This window comes from Arvicola amphibius, chromosome 6, assembly GCF_903992535.2.
Source record: "Arvicola amphibius chromosome 6, mArvAmp1.2, whole genome shotgun sequence".
Lineage (NCBI taxonomy): Eukaryota > Metazoa > Chordata > Mammalia > Rodentia > Cricetidae > Arvicola > Arvicola amphibius.
In genome coordinates this window covers 8,979,470-8,997,229 of record NC_052052.2, presented here as the reverse complement: position 1 = coordinate 8,997,229, position 17,760 = coordinate 8,979,470, and the positions used below count along the sequence as shown (strand labels likewise).

The 17,760-nt window shown below is 42.7% G+C and overlaps 1 protein-coding gene across 2 annotated transcripts; it reads right to left on the bottom strand.

The window, feature by feature from the left end:
* Positions 1-1,207: 1,207 nt before the first annotated feature.
* LOC119817862 (arylacetamide deacetylase-like 4) lies at positions 1,208-16,838 on the bottom strand. Of its 2 annotated transcripts, none has more exons than XM_038335302.1 (4): positions 16,671-16,838; positions 13,019-13,232; positions 10,011-10,074; positions 1,208-1,982 (listed from the first exon to the last, which is right to left on the bottom strand). In XM_038335302.1, exons 1-4 carry the CDS (start codon positions 16,836-16,838, stop codon positions 1,208-1,210), a joined length of 1,221 nt encoding a protein of 406 aa, XP_038191230.1. The 2 variants fall into 2 exon arrangements, with proteins under 2 accessions (XP_038191230.1, XP_038191231.1); XM_038335303.1 differs by having other exon boundaries at positions 13,064-13,232.
* Positions 16,839-17,760: the final 922 nt, after the last annotated feature.

Below are 17,760 nucleotides of genomic sequence, written 5' to 3'. Positions count from 1 at the left end.
GTCAAAACTTTGCCAGTAAGCTACTGCCAAGTGGTAATACACAGATTAATAAAGATGGGTTAAATTCATATGTAAGAGTTAGCCATCAAGAAGCTAGAGCTAATGAGCCAAGCAGTGATTTAAGTAAAACAGTTTCTGTGTGATTATTTCAGGTCTAAGCTAGCCAGAAATCAACAAGCACTTCTCTCCTCCAACAAATTGGCACCTTTTGTTTCTGGGTGGCTGGGATGAACAAGCGGTCTGATATTACAGCTGAGGGTACTATAACCAAGACAGGGCAGTGACTTTATTAATTCAGTATTTTGAACAGAAGTAGGGTTTGGGCTAATTATAATGGTGTCTAATTTATAAAACATGACCCCATTAAACAACCACAACCACCTTACAGTGGATGAATCCTTCAAATTCCTTCTCAACAGGGAGAGTGGTGTTGGTTAAACAGAGGCAGGGACCTTTGGAAGACGTAGAATAACCTTTGGAAGCTTATCACCTTCCTCACCTCGGGACATGCCTTCCATACACCAGGTGGCCTTTAACATTCACATCATAGCTGTGATTCTGAGGGCACATGGTAGACTCGGGTCTGTGTTAGGAGTTCCACCAAAAGATGTGATCCCAGGGGAAAACTCATCCAATGTTCACCCATCCCCTTTACTCCTCCCTCATTGCCTTGAATCTCTGTTTCTTAAATGTTCCCACTAATGTCATCCCACAATTCAGTGTAAGAGTCATCTTCTAAGGAGGGAGTCTATGAAACTACATTTCTTAGGACAGATAAAGGCCATACAAGTAATACTGTGAATTTGGTCTTGGGACAAACAATAACAAGAAAACCCCTTTCTTTACATTGTCATGGATATGCGCTCAGCAGTGACGATGTGACCAAATGATGGTTCTACACCACCTCTTTGTTAAGGCTTTCAGAAAATTTGAAAGACTTTTCTTTCCACTTTGACATTTATTTCAAGTAAACCAAGCAGTAGAGAGTGTTGTTAGTTGTAACACTGGATGTTGTCAGTTCTAAAAAGAAACACACAGAGTTGTCTTTCTTGAATACAAAGCCAACAAGTTCTTGCTTCCACCTAGTCTTTCCCTTTTGGATCATGAACGGCTTAAGCATCCCCTTACTCAATAAAAAACAAAACCAGGAAAAGCCCCAGAACAGATAGTTTTCACCTTGTTCCATCCTCAGACTCCAGAATGACTGTCATATGCCCTTTATATAACTGACGACAGCATTTGCAATTTTTATGGAGCAGGGAAAAGAGAAAGGCTGCTTATCAAACAAAATGATGCATCCATGAAAGCCGTCCTCCACGTGGTACCAGGTCACAGGGACACCCTCATCTTCCAGGCGCTTCTTGTAGAGCAAGGCATCATCACGGAGGGGGTCATTCTCACAGCTCACCAGGAATGCCTGCGGAAGCTGAGCAATGATCTTGGAGTCCGCTAGGAGAGGTGAAGTTTCTGCTGTCAAAACATGCCTGGTTTCCAGGTAGGCAGCCTCATCGAAATGTCCTGGAAATTCAGGCAGGAGGCTTTTGCTCTTGAACCTTCTGGGGATGTTATCAAAAGTGAGCCATTTCTTGTACTTTTTCCAGGTGTCTGGGGGAATACTGGTGCCACTAGCTACGGCATCTTTCCAAGATAAGTCAATGTCCAGGTATTTACACAAAGACGTCATGAGTAGGTCTTTGGTGAGGAATGGGACATTTTGGTTCTGTTGATGGGATGGCAATCGGAAATTGATGATCTGTGTAGCTGGAGTAATAAGCACCTGAGCACAGATCTTGGGAAGACTTGGAAAGTTGAGCAAGGCCTGGGTGACAATGGCCACAACACCACCTCCAATACTTTCTCCACAAACTACCACCCGGGAAGAGTCTACTCCATAGGATTTTAGGCCCTTCATGAAGTGAATGGTGGCATTCAGGCAATCATTAGGAACAGAAGGGTAACAGTGGTCAGGAAGTTTGCGGTACCTAAGATGAAATAAACAAACACAATACAGTGATATATGTACACATGTGTCACTGGAGGCCATTTGAAGAGAATCCTCTACTCTTGTTGAACAAAAACCCTGATTAAATCCTCAGAATGACCCTAACAGATAAATATGACTATCCTCATTTTTTCTCTGTGGACATGAAAAACCTGCCAGAATCAGGGAGGCTAGGATTCTTCATTCCAACCCACATTTTGCTTTTCATAGATGAGTGAGCCCCTAAAAGCATCAGTCAAGCTCAAAGCAATTGCTTTAGGAAATAGGACACCCAGCAAAGACCCAGAGAAGGTGACTGGAGCTCTGCTAGTCAGGTTAAGGATTTGAGTTTTCCTGGATGTCTCAGGTATCCACTGAGCATTATCAAAATTTATGTCAATGTCATATTGATAACATTGTTATTAATAACACTAGTTATTAATAAAATACTATAACATAAGGACTTGCTGTAAGTGAACTTTCTAATATTTATTTTCCTGGAAACAAATAAAAGTGTTAGGGGATGGGGTAATTGGACTTGATAATTAAGAGTTCCTAGACTCTTCTCCAATGCTCTGGCTGATTGGCAGAAGAATTGCAGCAGGTCCAGAGGCAAGAGAGCATCATGTAGTGACAGAAATGGTGGCAGAGGCACAAAGACCACTGGGCACCTTGGTAGTGGGAATCACTGAGCTTTGGAAACAGCCAGAAGCCTTAACAGTGTGAAAAAAATGCAAAGTGGCCTTGACAGCATCAGAAGTGAAGCTGCAAAAATTGGGAGCAGAGAACAGAAGCAAAGACACATTGGCAACTATAGCATAAGGAGGCAACAGCAGACAATAGAGGAGATGAGCAGCAGTGGCCAAAACCTGGAAAATGAAAACAACAGAAGCAGTAACTGCTGCCTTAAGGGCCAAAGGTTTTAGACAGACTAGCCTGAGAACTAGAGCATAGGTGTTATCAAAGCCTAGGGGGTATTGACCTCACAGATATACACAGGAGCTGTTAACCCTCAACACCATTGGGTTAAAATTCCAATTACTAGAGGCATTCATAAGGAGAACTGTGACCCCAGAGGTGGCACCTTCTGTGGCTCCTAGTTCTCTGTTGCCATCATTCACTTCAGAACTCAAGAGCTATGAAGCCCTAAAGAATCAGTGTAGGAGGAAGGGGGCTGCTAATTAGTTTCCCGCTTCCCGGATCGCTTAGACCCAAAATAATCACACAGAAACTGTATTAATTAAATCACTGCTTGGCCCATTAGTTCTAAATTCTTATTGGCTAACTCTTACATATTAATTTACCCATTTTTATTAATCTGTATATGGCCACATGGCAGTGGCTTACCAGCAAAGTTTTGGCATGTCTGACTCTGGCAGTGGCTCCATGGCTTCTCCCTGAATATGCTCTTTTTTCTCCCAAAATTCAGTTTAGTTTTCCCTGCCTATCTAAGTTCTGCCCTGCTATAGGTCCAAAGCAGTTTCTTTATTCATTAGTGGTAATCACAGCATACAGAGAGAAATCCCACATCAAATCAGTTGGAGGAGCTCCTCACCTACCACAAATTTCCCCCCAGTAGAAGAAAATGACCCCACGGAGATGATTAATACCACCACTCCCCATCAATAGAGATGCAGAAACTTCACTTAGAGTCAACGTACCTTGCTTCCAGGAAAGGGAGGTCAGGAAGGGGAGAGAAAAAGAAAGAAAAGGGAGTTAGGGGGAGGTACAAGGAAGAGTGGGTAAGGAAGTACTAAGGATGGAGAGAGATTGGGTATGGGGGGAAGCTAAGGATAGGTGGCTGGTAGTTTCATAACTTTAGCTCATAGCAGCCTTCTGGCAGTTTCAAGCCCCTTCTATAGCTGAGCATCTCCACTTGCCATTCTTGCACAGTTTCTCTGGCCCATGAGTCAGAACTCTGTAAGTATCTAGAATGCCACACTGAGGAATTCCCTTAAGATTCCAGGTCAAGTACCTGCATACTTCTCTGTAGTTCCATTAAGGGGATCTCAGAGATGTAAGGTCCCATTTTGAAAATTTAGATACTGTGGCATCAGGTAGGAGAAGGTCTCTGGAGTCTAGAAAGATATTACCTTTCCTATGATATTGTAGGAGGCTGCTTCTTTGTTCTTGGCTGCTCAACCCCAAAATAACCACACAGAAATTGCTGTGGGACAATGGTTTTACCCTGTAAAGATTTGTTTCTTATATTTGTTTAATAAAATGACTAGTAGCCAGGCAGGAAGTATAAGCGGGGTGACCAGGCAGGAAATAGAGGTGGGGTAATAAGAACAAGAGAATTCTGGGAGGAGGAAAGAGTCAGTCTACAGTTGTCACCCAGATGGAGAGGAAGCCAGACACAGAGCAAGCAAGATGTGACTGCCTCGTCAAAAAAGGTACCAAGCCATGTTGTTAACACAGACAAGAATGATGGGTTAATGTAAGATGTAAGAATTAATTAATAAGAAGCCTATGCTAGTAGGTCAGTCACTTTATAATTAATGTATACTTCTGTGTATTTCTTTGGGATTAAATGGATGTGGGACCTGGTGGGACAGAACTTCTGTCAACAAATGGTACCTAACATGTGGACAACTGCATCCACAGAAAGCCTGAGAGAGCTTGGGAAGTAGTTCTAGACAAAAAATAACAGCATTAAGCTTGGCTTCTTGATAGCAACAATTTCTTGGGTTTATTCTGCTTGCTAGAGGCAAGAGATGTTTTCTGACATAGCTTTAGCTGCAAAACCTTGCAGCTCTTTTAAAAGGCCCTGCCACCAAACACTTAAATGGTGTTTATGAATAGCTCACAGCACATTTCTTGGTGGTGGCAGGGACCTTGAAATGGCATAGAGTTGTGGCAAAAAAAAATGGCTCTAGCCAGTACCACTGCCTTGAGGACAGACTCTCAGAAAGCTAAGGAATGGACCAGATCCAGCTGTCAAAGTCACAGCTTTAATCCTAGCCATATCACTTAGTAAATTAAAGACTCGTGTGGTCAGAAAAAGAGAGATACAGTAAAGATAGTTTCAGGAGAAAAATCCTCTAAACAGTTTACAGTGGGTTTAAAAATATGTGTAGGCTTGGGAAAGAAAATAAAAAGGATAGAGTCCTTAAAATAAAAAGAAAGAAAGAGAGTAGTTGGGTGTGGTTGCACACACCTTTAATCCCAACACTTGGAGGCAGAGACAGGCAGATCTCTGTGAGTTCAAGGTGTGGTGGCACACACCTTTAATCCTAGCATTTGGGAGGCAGAGATAGGCAGATCTCTGTGAGATCAAGGACAGCCTTGTCTACAGAGTGAGTTCCAAGACAGCCAAAGATACACAGAGAAACCCTGTCTCAAAAAGCCAAAAAATTAAAAAGAAAAAGACAAGAAATTGAGCTTAAAATAAAGCCACATAAAGATGAAAAATGCACAGAGAGTCGGGATAATACTATTGTGTTGTCTTTAAATTGTTTGATGGCCGAGGAAGAAGCAAAAGCTGCTAAAAGATATTTGATTATAATAAATGTTGCTGTATTAATCCAATATGTATTTTGAAAATGACTTGACTTCAAAATGTAAGTCAGAAGGCATGTTACTTTAGAGAAGAGGTTTTGTTTTTGTTTCCACAGTAAATGAACTGTTGTGGATTCATTATGGACTAAGAAAAATTAGGTTTGATCAAGAAAGATCCCCTGAAGACTCTCCAATAGGACTAGATGGTGCAGATGGTCCAGATGATCCAACATTTCAGAGTACCTCTGTTGCAGTTTCCTCTGAGTTGTGCATAAAGAACAGTTTCAAGATTACTGGCTGAATTTTCTTCACAGAATTCTCCACTCAGGACATGACCATAATTCTAAACTTTCTTTAGGTACCCATAGGATTATCAGCACCTCCTATCAGCAGGAAGTAGCCTAGAAAACTACACCCACATTCCCTCCCCCCCCCCCAAAAAAAAAGGATTGTGGATGTTTGCCTTTGTTTAGAATGTTGGTTACAAGCTGTTATGAATAATGGTCAGGAGAAAAGCTAACCAAAAGAGATTTGATTCAGAGTTCTTGTTTAATAAAGGGGGGAGGAGGGAGTACTGTGGGACAATGGTCTGTACCCTGTCACTTGTATTTTAAATAAACACTGATTGGCCAGTAGCCAGGCAGGAAGTATTGGCGGGGTAACCAGGCAGGAAGTAGAGGCATGGCAAGGAGAACAGGAGAATTCTGGGAAGAGGAAAGATTCAGTCTGCAGTCATCATCCAGACACAGAGGAAGCAAGATGTGACTGCCTCACCTAAAAATGTTGCCAACCCACATGGCTAACACAGACAAGAATTATGGGCTAATATAAGTTATAAGAGTTAATAAGAAGCCTGAGATGATAGGATAACCAATTTATAATTAATGTAGACCTCTGTATGTTTCTTTGGGGTTGAATGGCTATGGGACCAGGCGGGACAGAAATCTCAGTCAACATAGAAATTGTATTAATTAAATTACTGCTTGGCTTATTAGTTCTAGCTTTATATTGGCTAGCTCTTACATCTTAATTTAGCCCATTTTTATTAATCTGTGTATCACCATATGGCTGTGGCTTATTGGCAAGGTTTCATCCAGCATTTGTCTCTGGTGGGGCTAAATGTCTTCTCCTTAACTCCGCCTTCTTTCTCCCAGCATTCAGTTTAGTTTTCCCCATCCACCTCTATTCTGCCCTGCACAGGCCCAAGACAGCTTCTTTATTAACCAATGGTATTCACAGAATACAGAGAGGAATCTCATATCACTATGCCACCAAAGAGGAAGAGAGATATCAAGTGATTTGTTCTAGTTATCCATTTTAGGTGTATACCTGTCCTGGGTGATGTCAAGGTATGAGGGCCCAGTGAAATGATAGCCACTGAAGCAGCAGGATCTAACAAGGCAGTTTTCAATTCCTCTCACTTGACTTTTTAAACTGTCCTATAGACTCTGTTCTCAAATTATGATAATCAGCTCCCTGTGTCAAGGACCACTTTATTTTCAAAAGACTGGAGTTGGGTCTTAAGTCATGTTCTACATTGGTTCAAAGTGGTTTGTAGTTGGTGGGTTCAGTGTCAAGAACGTTTATTTGGGCCATGACACCATTGCAGTTGATTGCAACTGATAATTCAGATGTCAACACGCCAGAGAAATTGTTCTTGAATGGAGGAACCCTGCCAGGCAGGGCCTGCAGTGCCACTGACTCTGAAAACTGTTGCTTTCATCTGCAGTTTCACTTCTGCAATAACAGCTATGATATCTCCCCACTATCATGCATTTTCATGTAAAATGTACATGCAATATTATGATTGCATATCAATCTTATGGGCACATACATTTGTAGATGGTCAGAAAGATGACTCCTCTCTACACTATGTTCTCTACATTATGGTGAGAAACTTAAAAGCCTGTTCTCTAGCATTAGCCTTACTGACAGAGCAAGTTGGCCAGACATGCAGCCTTCTGGACAGATCACAAATGGAACTTACACAGATCTTACTTAAGAAATTGCAGGTGTCTGTCCTTGTTACATCACAGTCCTTCAAGAAATCAATAGCATCTATGTTGCCCTAAGCTTCCTTCACTGGCACCTCCCTGCTCTGACTCAAAATTGCAATTAACACTTTGTGTGAGTTTTTGACACAAGATTTTAGATTCAGTAGATAAATTCTTTTTGTTTAGGGCCTGAGATTCAGGTGATAAGAAAGGCTGTTGACTAACTACGTCCAGATATTATTACTCACATGGGAGGGGGGGTATGGGTGGAGGGGAGGGGAGGGAAGGGGGAAGAGGAGGGGAGGAGATGGAAATTTTTAAATATAAAAAATAAACCATATTAAAAAAAGATCACATTGAAAAATAAAAAAAGAAACAAAATTAATTAAAGGAGAACTCCATATCCAAAATAGAAAAAAAAAGAAATGTCAAATAGGACACATAATCTTTGCCTCTTCTTTAGATCTCTCAGTGGACTAACTTCTTCCATTTTTAACCTATAGAGGCCCCTTTAAGAGACGGCTGGAACCTCCTAACAGCTGCACCTGTGATAGACTACAAACTAGCTGGTAAGTCTTGCTACGTATCTTTAGAGAATGGTTGTATCCCCGAGTGTTTGCTTGCTTTGTAGTTTTTTTATCACTAATGAGTTGCTAATGAATATATATATATATATATATATATATATATATATATATATATGCTTAGGAGTTTGGAATGGGGACAAAATAAGATTGGAAGAGTCAAGAATGTGGAAGATATAAAGAACTCAAGAAACTAGACATCAAAATTCTAAATAACCCAATTAAAAATGGGGTACTGAACTGAACAGAGTTCTCAACATAAGAATTTCAAATGGCCAAAAGGACATGTTCAACTTCCTTTGCTATCAGAGAAATGAAAATCAAAACAACTTTGAGATACCATTTTATACCTGTCAGAATGGCTAAAATCAAAAACACCAATGATAACCTATGCTGGGGAGGATGTGGAGTAAGGGGAACACTTATCCATTGCTGGTGGGAATGCAAACTTGTGCAACCACTTTGGAAATCAGCGTGGCGGTTTCTCAGAAAATTGGGAGTCAACCTACCTCAGGATCCAGCAATACCACTCTTGGGAATATACCCAAGAGATGCCCAATCATACTACAAAAGCATTTGTTCAACTATGTTCAAAGCAGCATTATTTTTAATAGTCAGAACCTGGAAACAACCTAGATGTCCCTCAATGGAAGGATGGATAAAGTGTGGCACATATACACATTAGAGTACTACTCAGTGGTAAAAAACAATGACATCTTGAATTTTGCATGCAAATGGATGGAAATAGAAAACACTATCCTGAGTGAGGTAACCCAGACCCAAAAATATGAATATGGTATGTACTCACTCATTAGTGAATTCTAGCCATAAACAAAGGACATTGAGCCTATAGTTCGCGATCCTAGAAAAGCTAAGTAATAAGGTGAACCCAAAGAAAAACATATATAAATCCTCCTGGAAATTGGCAGCAGACAAGATCGTCGGGCAAAAGTTGGGAGCATAGGGGTTGGGGTGGGGTGGGAGGAAGGGGAGAGGGGGAAAGAGAAGGGAGTAGGGGAGGGTTGGGGAGAGCTTGGGGGAGTGGGATGGTTGAGATGGAGGAAAAACAGATATGGGAGCAGGGAAGAAGATATCTTAATTAAGGGAGCCATTTTGGGGTTAGCAAGAAGCTTGGCTCTAGAGGGGTTCCCAGGTGTCCATAGGGATGTCCCCAGCTAGGACCCTGGGCAGTGGAGGAGAGGGTGCCTGAACTGGCCTTGTACCCTAGTCAGATTGATGACTATCTTGAATATCACCATAGAACTTTTGGTGACAGATGGAGATAGAGACAGAGACCCACATCGGAGCACTGGACTGAGCTCCCAGGGTCCAGTTGAAGAGCATAAGGAGAGAGAAGATGAGCAAGAAAGTCAGGACCACAAGGGGTTGGTCCACCCACTGAGACAGTGTGCCTGATCTAATGGGAGCTCACCAAAGCCAGCTGGACCGAGACTGAATGAACATGGGATCAAACTGGACCCTCTGAATGTGGCTGGCAATTGGGGCAGATTGAGAAGCCAATGATAATGACACTGGGATTTGTCTCTACTGCATGTACTGGCTTTTTGGGATCCTAGTCTATTTGGATGCATACCTTCCTAAGCCTGGATGGAGTGGGGAGGGCCTTGGACTTCCCACAGGGCAGGATACCCTGCCCTCTCTTAGGACTGGAAGGGCAAGGGAGGAGGGTGAGTGGGGAAGCGGGAAGGAAATGGGAGGAGGGGAGGAAGTGGAAATTTTGAATAGTATTATTTATAAATCAATAAAAAATAAAATAAAAAAGAACTTGGTTTTGATTAAAGGACCCAATAAAAGGAACATTACCTTATGTAGGTAATTAATTAGCACTGATAATATATTAGGACCCCTTTCTGTGGCCTAGTCACCCAAATCTGTGTCCCCCAAAGCACCCTCACATAAATAAACCACCAAATGGCTCAGGCCACTCACCCCACTGACAGCACCACCGACTCTGTCTCCTGGGCCAGGAAGCTGCACAGGTTGTGGTAACTGTCTACAAAGAGGAACCTAGGTGTTAAGCAGTATGACCAAGAGCCCAGCATGTCCCACCACAATCCCAGAAACAGCAACAGTCATGACAGACATGATAATAAGGTCCTATCTATCTCCCTATTCTTGATTCCTCTGAGGTGACCTTATCAGCTCTGTGTGGGCAAAGCCAGACATCATTCCCAGACCTCTGAATATCAAGATTTGGTTGGAATTTGCGGTTCACTTTTCTGTATCACTGAATTTTACGCAGTATGGGTAAACGAGGGACTTGGAATGATTGGGGATCTGAAATGGATGTCACTAAGGCTACATGTGCTTGCAGAGCTAGCCCTGGAGTGTTAACAGGCTCATCGATTTGCATTCATGAGGAGGAAAACGATGACCAGATGATAACTTTATACTAGTAGACAGTTCCATTAAGATTAGTGTACAGTTGATGATGGTCCAATTTCTGTCTGGCGTTGGGACAGAATTCTCGACGCTCTTAATTACCATATCCCAGAAGCACCTCCAGGGAGGAGATTCAGTCACTAAAGTTATTTTTTTTTTAATTTTCTTAATGAATATCCATGAAGATTTTATCTTGTTTTAGTTTCAGTTTCTTTGTTACTTTGTTACTTACTTGAGTGGTGGTTTTGTTTGTATGTGTCTATGTCCTAACTATATAACCCAGGTGGACCCAAACTTGTGAGCCCTTTGTCTCAACTTCCTAGGTGCTAGATTAATGGAGTATAACACCTCCCATCCAGCCAAGCACTGGGATTTTCTAAATTAAGTCAGTTACTGTCAATGTCCAGGGGGTTTGCTAGGTGGGTATATGCACCATGGGCATTGGAGGTATCCACAGTAACTTTAAATGGCAACTTAATGTAGCCTCGCGTCACCTCAGAAAAAGTCCATTTGAAGGGTTGCCCAGATCAAATTCGCCTGTGTGCATGTCTGTGTGGAATTTTCTTGTTGCTTAATTAGTATATGGGGTCCAGCCCACAATAGGCAGGGTCGTTCCCCAGGCAGGTAGTTCTGGGTGGCATAACGAAGCTAGCTAAACATGAGCCTGAGACCGAGTTAGCAAGCAGTGCTCAACCATGGTTTCTGTTCAGGTTACTGCTCTGACTTCCCTCAGTGATGAAGCGTGACCTGTAGGATGAAACAAATCCTGCTTTTCCCTAAGGCACCTTTGGTTATGGTGTTTGTCATAGCAGCGGAGTGAACCCTGCTTCTGTGGACAAATATTCTATACCTGTCTATTGTCAAAGGACAGTGGGGGAGGGCATAGGGGAGCCTAATGAAAGAACAAACACAGACCAACACATGGGGTAGTCTCAGCTGAGCGGGGCGGTGAGCTTCTCTATCCAAAGTTAGACTGAAAAGCTTGCCTTTTATGTCAGTTGACAATGATGGAATGTGCAAGGAAAGTCCCTAATCTTTGACTCCTGATTGGTGAAAATTGTAATTGTAACTTGACAACAAGGGTTTGTGGGTTTTGTACTTATAAATCCTACCTCTGCACCTGTTTGGGGCCCGGAGAAATAAGGCTCCTGAGTCCTTGTTGTGCAACTATGATCAATCAGAAACTCCACTTATGTGGTGATTTCTTAAATCTTAAAGACTTTGAAACCCACAAGTGTTGTCTCTCTCCTTCCCCATGGAACACAGCAGACACAGGTGCAACGAAAGTTCAAATATGCTGTTTCCAAGTTGCACAAGTGACTCAGCCCTCAGTCACCTGCCCTCTTATAAACTTAGATACACAGCTTCTCATAGGTTTTATCTATTTTTATTACTTTTTTGCGTCAGAGATTTCTGAGAATCTTGTATTAACATGCAATATTATTTGCTTTGATAGCTGAGCTTCTGGAGTCCTTTATTTGGGTGCTGAAGTTTGGGCCTCACTTCACCTCACCCAGATCCCCAACCTATCTCACACTGCTTTTCCCCAGCTCAGAAGAACTGCCTCTTGATGCACAGACCCTGAAATTTGTGGACTGGTTCTTAGACTTAGAAAGACTGGTTGTCTTTCAGTCTGTCCCCTGTGCCTGGAGAGGGCCTGGGGCTCAGGAGATATTCAGTAGATATCTACTGAGCCATTCTTGCTTAAGATTTTGAAATATCATCATCTGCAGCAGATAATGAGAGCATCTTGGGGAAGAAGGTGAGGCTGATGACAGTGAAGAGTGAACAAGCACAGTGAAGCTCTGGAAAAGGGTGGGTACCACAGGTAAGATACACGCATAGTTAACCTATGAATGAGAGAAAGCATCTTGGCAACATCTTCAGAGCTGCTATGGCTATCTCAATCACCAGTAAGTAACCCTCGTTCCATGATGTCTTTTGAGTCTGCACAAGCAGCAAGTACAGAAGAACAAGAGAGCAACCCAGGATTCCTGCTATGTTGAGAAGTTCACAAGCTAAGCTCAGAAAGGGTAATAGGAGGCATAGTGAGCAGGTGGGAGATGTATTAAGGACTCTGGGGAGGTTGAAGTACACCAGTGGTAAGCACTGGGTCCTTCTGGTTGTGAGATGATGATGAGACTGAAGGATGATAATTGTACCAAGGAAACAACTTTAGGGGGCAGGGATGATATAGTGATCAAGAATGGATGGGTTTTGAGCACAGTGATCCAGCAGAGCTAAGGAAACACATGGACTTGGGGTCATTATAGGACAGATAGGAATAGCCAGTGTTGTGAGTGGGAAGGAAAGGGAAGTGGCACATCCAGTCCTGGGAGAGTTCTAGTATGTAGTTCTGCCCAAACCTGGACTCAGACTGTATTACACAGGAACATTGTTATGTCATTGAATGTTATGATTTCTCAATCCATTCTCCCTAAAAGTTCCAACTTCTACTTGCTTTAGCTCCCTCCCAAGAGGTCCTCATAGAACCTGTGAAAGACTCTAACAGACATGAGGACTTTCCTCTTCCACCCAATGCAGAAGCCACTTACCCAGACTACCACATATGGCTCCTCCTCCATGGTAGAAAATGATGCCTCGTAGGAGTTTGGAGGACACTGCCTTGGGCTGGAATAGTCTCACAGGGATTGTCCCAAAGTACATGTTGGTCACCATCAAATTATGATTCTTCTTTATGACTAAGTCATGAAGACACTGGATGAATCTGGGCATGGAGCAAATTCTCAGCTTCTCTAATATATTTCCCTGTAGGAGCCAAAAAGAAGAAGAAGAAGAAGAAGAAGAAGAAGAAGAAGAAGAAGAAGAAGAAGAAGAAGAAGAAGAGAAGAAGAAGAAGAAGAAGAAGAAGAAGAAGAAGAAGAAGAAGAAGAAGAAGAAGAAGAGGAGGAGGAGGAGGAGGAGGAGGAGGAGGAGGAGGAGGAGGAGGAGGAGGAGGAAGAAGAAGAAGAAGAAGAGGAGGAAGAGGAGGAGGAGGAGGAGGAGGAGGAGGAAAAATGAGACATAGGAGACTATAAGGTAGGCATGTAGATGCTGCTCCCACTTAGCACTGCTAAAATTAGTTCATTGTTTCCCTCTTGACTTCTGCATATACAATGGACTCACATATCTACAACTGGCTTGGACTCTGCTTAGGAACAATGTGAGTTTTCAGAGTTTCTAACCAAAACATCCAGATTAGATAATGATATGACTGTAATTTGATTATTTCTCTCAACCAAAACTCATGTTGGAACTTTATTGTCATTGTTTTGAGATGGCCTTTTCACAAGACAGATAAATAGATGAACGGAATAGAGTGGAAGACCCAAATATTCCTCCACATGGTCACAGCCACCTAACTTTCAACAAAGGTGACAAAAAGAGAAAGGAGAGCATCTTCAGCAGATGGCTCTGGGAAAACTGAATATCCCCATGTTAATGAATGGCCCTAGATCCCTACCTCACTCTGTAGAAAAGTCAACTCCAAATGTAGCAAAGACTGTATTGTAGGAACTGAAACTGTAGAAATATTAGAAGGAACACTGGGGAAAACATATAGGCATGGGTAAAGACTTCTCGCATAATACTCCAGTCTCTGGAAGTAAGGCCAGCTATTGACAAATGGGTACTCAAGAAATTAAAAAAAAAAACTTACAGACGTAAAAGGAAAGTTTTAATCGAGTAAAGACTCAACCTACAGAATGGAAAAAGAAATAAATGAATAGGTTACGAAAAGATAAAGCACAAATGGACAATAGACATATTGTCCTTTTCCCTTTTTGTCACTGTGATTAGCACGTGGACCACCAGTAACCTGGGGAAGGAAAGGTTTTACTTGGCTTACAGGTTATAGCTGATCATTAAGGGAAGCCAAGGCAGGAAGTCAAGACATTTACCTGGGCAGGAACTGAAGCAGAAACGACAGAGGAAAACTGATCACTGTCCTGCCCCCTTGCTTGCTCATCTACCTATTCAGGGATGATCCCACCCAGTGGAGTGGGCCGCTCCACATTTTTAAAAGACAAGTCTTTGGTATTGGATCACCATGGGAAATTATAAAATTATAATTTCAAAAATAAAAGAAATAATTTTTTTAAAAAAATAATATCTGTCTTTTAAGTGATGATTAGATGATACTCCCACGTGTAGATGAAGCTCATGATGGGTGGAAGGAGATTGTTCCCTCAGGAGGAGGCTCCCAGGAGGTGAGTTCTTGGTTGAGAAATTTGAAAAGACTGTGTCTGGAACAAAACCCATTAAATACACCAGAGTGTTGCACTGTTTGTGTGGGCTTGGTTTTCCCAAGAGAGAGTTTGCATTTCCACCGCTGTGCTGTAGGTGTGACGCTGTGGAAGGGAAGCACAAGGTTTGAAAGAGTACGGTGTCTCCGGGGAACTTAGCGGCCTAAGGCCCTCGTTTGTCATCCCAGAGCTCTAAATTATCCTGCAATTCCATGCAGTCCCAGGGCTTGAAACAGCTTGACCTCTAGGAAAGTGCTTGCAGATCAAAATGAATAAGTGATTAAGGTCAGGAGCTTTCAATAACTGTATTGAGCAAGGCTTGCTCATTCTGATAGGTGTGGTCCATCGTGGAGATAAAAAAAATCTCAACAGCACAGTGTCATGTTACTTTTTGTAACGTCACATATCAAAACTTATTATTCTTTATCATATGCCACGCAACGTGTATATTAACTTCTCGAGACCGAGAATATTCCCTACCTCGAAGATGAAGACTCTGGCATGCACACAGAATAAGCAAAGGGCTCTCCCAGCCAGGGAGAGCAGAACAGAGACACTTATCAGGCAGCCTGGCTGCAGCTGCTGCTCACCCTTTCCTCACCACCTCCTCTTTTGTAGCTGCCCTCTGACACAATCACTTATGAACTGTCTGGCCTCTACAGATCTTTAATCAAGATTGGGACATCCATTTTATTCAAACTGCCTGCTTCCCACACAAAGCCAAATGTCCTTTCCAAACCTACTGTTCCTATGGACAGGCCTTTGTCCCTAGCCCCAACTAGCAACAAAGCCAAGTTAAGAGTCCAGTCTCCCAGTGCAGGCATGCTGAAAGGCTGAATACATGCATCATCCCGTGAACGATTTGATTAGCAAAGGACACCTGCCCTCTGCTCAGAACTATGCTAAGAAATAGTCTGTGGCTTCAAGGTGTTCACAACGATGCAACAAAATGCCCGGAAGTGAGTAAGTGGGAGGAAGGAGGGGAGTCCTGCTGAAAGATTTGTCACACCTGTTGGGCCATGAATCTACCATGAGTAGAACCTGGGTGTGAAATCATTTTTCACGCCCCAGAAAACAATTTGGTAGGTTAACAGCGATGCCTGCCTCCAATCCCAGCCCTCAGGAGCTGGGAGCCAAAAGATAACCACTTCAAAATCATGAGACTCTTATCTAAAAAATCATAAAGAAGTGCTGGGAGTGTAGCTTAGTGGATAGAGTGCTGACCTAGCATGCAAGAAGCCATGGTTTGATCCCCAAAACCTCATAAACCAAGCATGATAGTATCCACCTCTAGAACCTCAGCACTTGGCGGTGGGTGGCAGTGGGACAATCAGGAGCCCCATACCGTTGGCTACTAAGTGAGTTCAACGCTATCCTGAGCTTAAGGAAATAAGAGACAGCAGGTGGGGAGGGGATAAAAAGAACAAGAAAGAGAAAGGGAAGGAGGGATGGATACAGACAAACATGATATTTCTGTGTATTTAAGATCCAATAATGTAACCACCTCAGTCATGGGGAAATAGAGAGAGGGGAGAATAAAAGAAGAAAGGCAAACTACACAGACGAACCCTGTTGTTTTTGTATAAATTTATATCTAATGATTTTACCAAGAAAGACACAGGAGTCCGAGGCTAGGGTGAAAAACTGTTAGCTTGGAAAGGTTAAGGAGTAACTAGCCTACCTTTCCCCTTCCCCAGCATCTCAGAAAGAGATCTCTTTTCCACTGTTCCAATCAGAGGGGGACCAACAAACTCTAAATCCCTCCCTTCTACTTTCTGTGTGTTTCTCTATTCCTTTTTCTGACTCCCTCTTTACTCTCTGTCTACTTCCTGTCAAATAGCTGCTGTCTCTCCCTCTTGACCTCACATTTTTATTTAATTAACACAATCTTGGGATTCACAGTGTGATCAAATATCCCACAACAGAACCCTGAAAACAGTGTTTCCCCCAAGAGCAGACTCACCATGGTAATGAAGAACAGCGCCACACAGTGCATACACCTGAATTTGACCGGATGCCGCAAGGCAGAGGGAATTTCTGCGATGAGAAAGTGCTGTATGACAGCCCATATGAAGACTCCTAGGAAAAAGATAGACAAGTTGAGCAGTAGCACCAGCCACAGGGCAGTCATGGTCCCAGGGCTCCAACAACCTGCTCTCAGAGGCCCTGAGAAGCAACTGTCCCAAAGATCTTCCTTGGGAACAAATGACTCAGTTTTATGGCCTACCACCTCCACTATCTCCTTTCAGACTACACCTGACTTAGTGGCCTGATCTAGCCTCTGGGATATCCTCACAGGTCAACAGGATCCAGAGGAACCTGCTGCCCAAGGAACAAAGGGAAAAAGGGAGATGACCTGGATCCCCAAGGTAGTTTGGAAGACAGGATTACAAAGAGGAATGGGACGGGAGCTTTCCCAGCATCTGCCCATCCACTGAAGCACAGGGGAGAACACAGGAGCCCACAGCCTGACCCTTTGCTGAGCACCAGGAGAGATGAACCCCCTTCTGCAACAGTTTGCTTAAGGAATTCGAGGCCATCCGGTTTGTAAACACTTGCTAAACTAGCAAGTCTTTTCTCATTTCTGACGATTTTACCTAGGATGGGCTCTCTGCTCTCTGAATGCAGAAGGCAGAGGAGCCCAGAGATGGGTGAACTGTTCTAAGTCAAGTCCAGGTGTGCCTACAGGTACCAGGCACGCCAACACTTGGGCAGCAATGGAGAGTTTTGTATAGGCTACATATTCCAAGTCTATGGAAAATTTGATAAGAAAAGCACATAGATTATTATTTCCCTGTGTTTGTTTGTTATTTAAAAGCATATACCAGGGCTGACACAGTGGGTGGAAGCACTTGCCAGCAAGCATATTGATCTGAGTTCAGTCCCCAGGATCTAAATGATCAAAGGAGAAAACTACTGCCCATTGTCATCTGACCTTTCACACACACCATTACATGTGTGTGCCTGTACACACGCATACAATATAAGTAAATTAATATAATAAAATATTAAGCATATAACATAAAATTTCTGGTCAGAGCCATTTCTAAGTG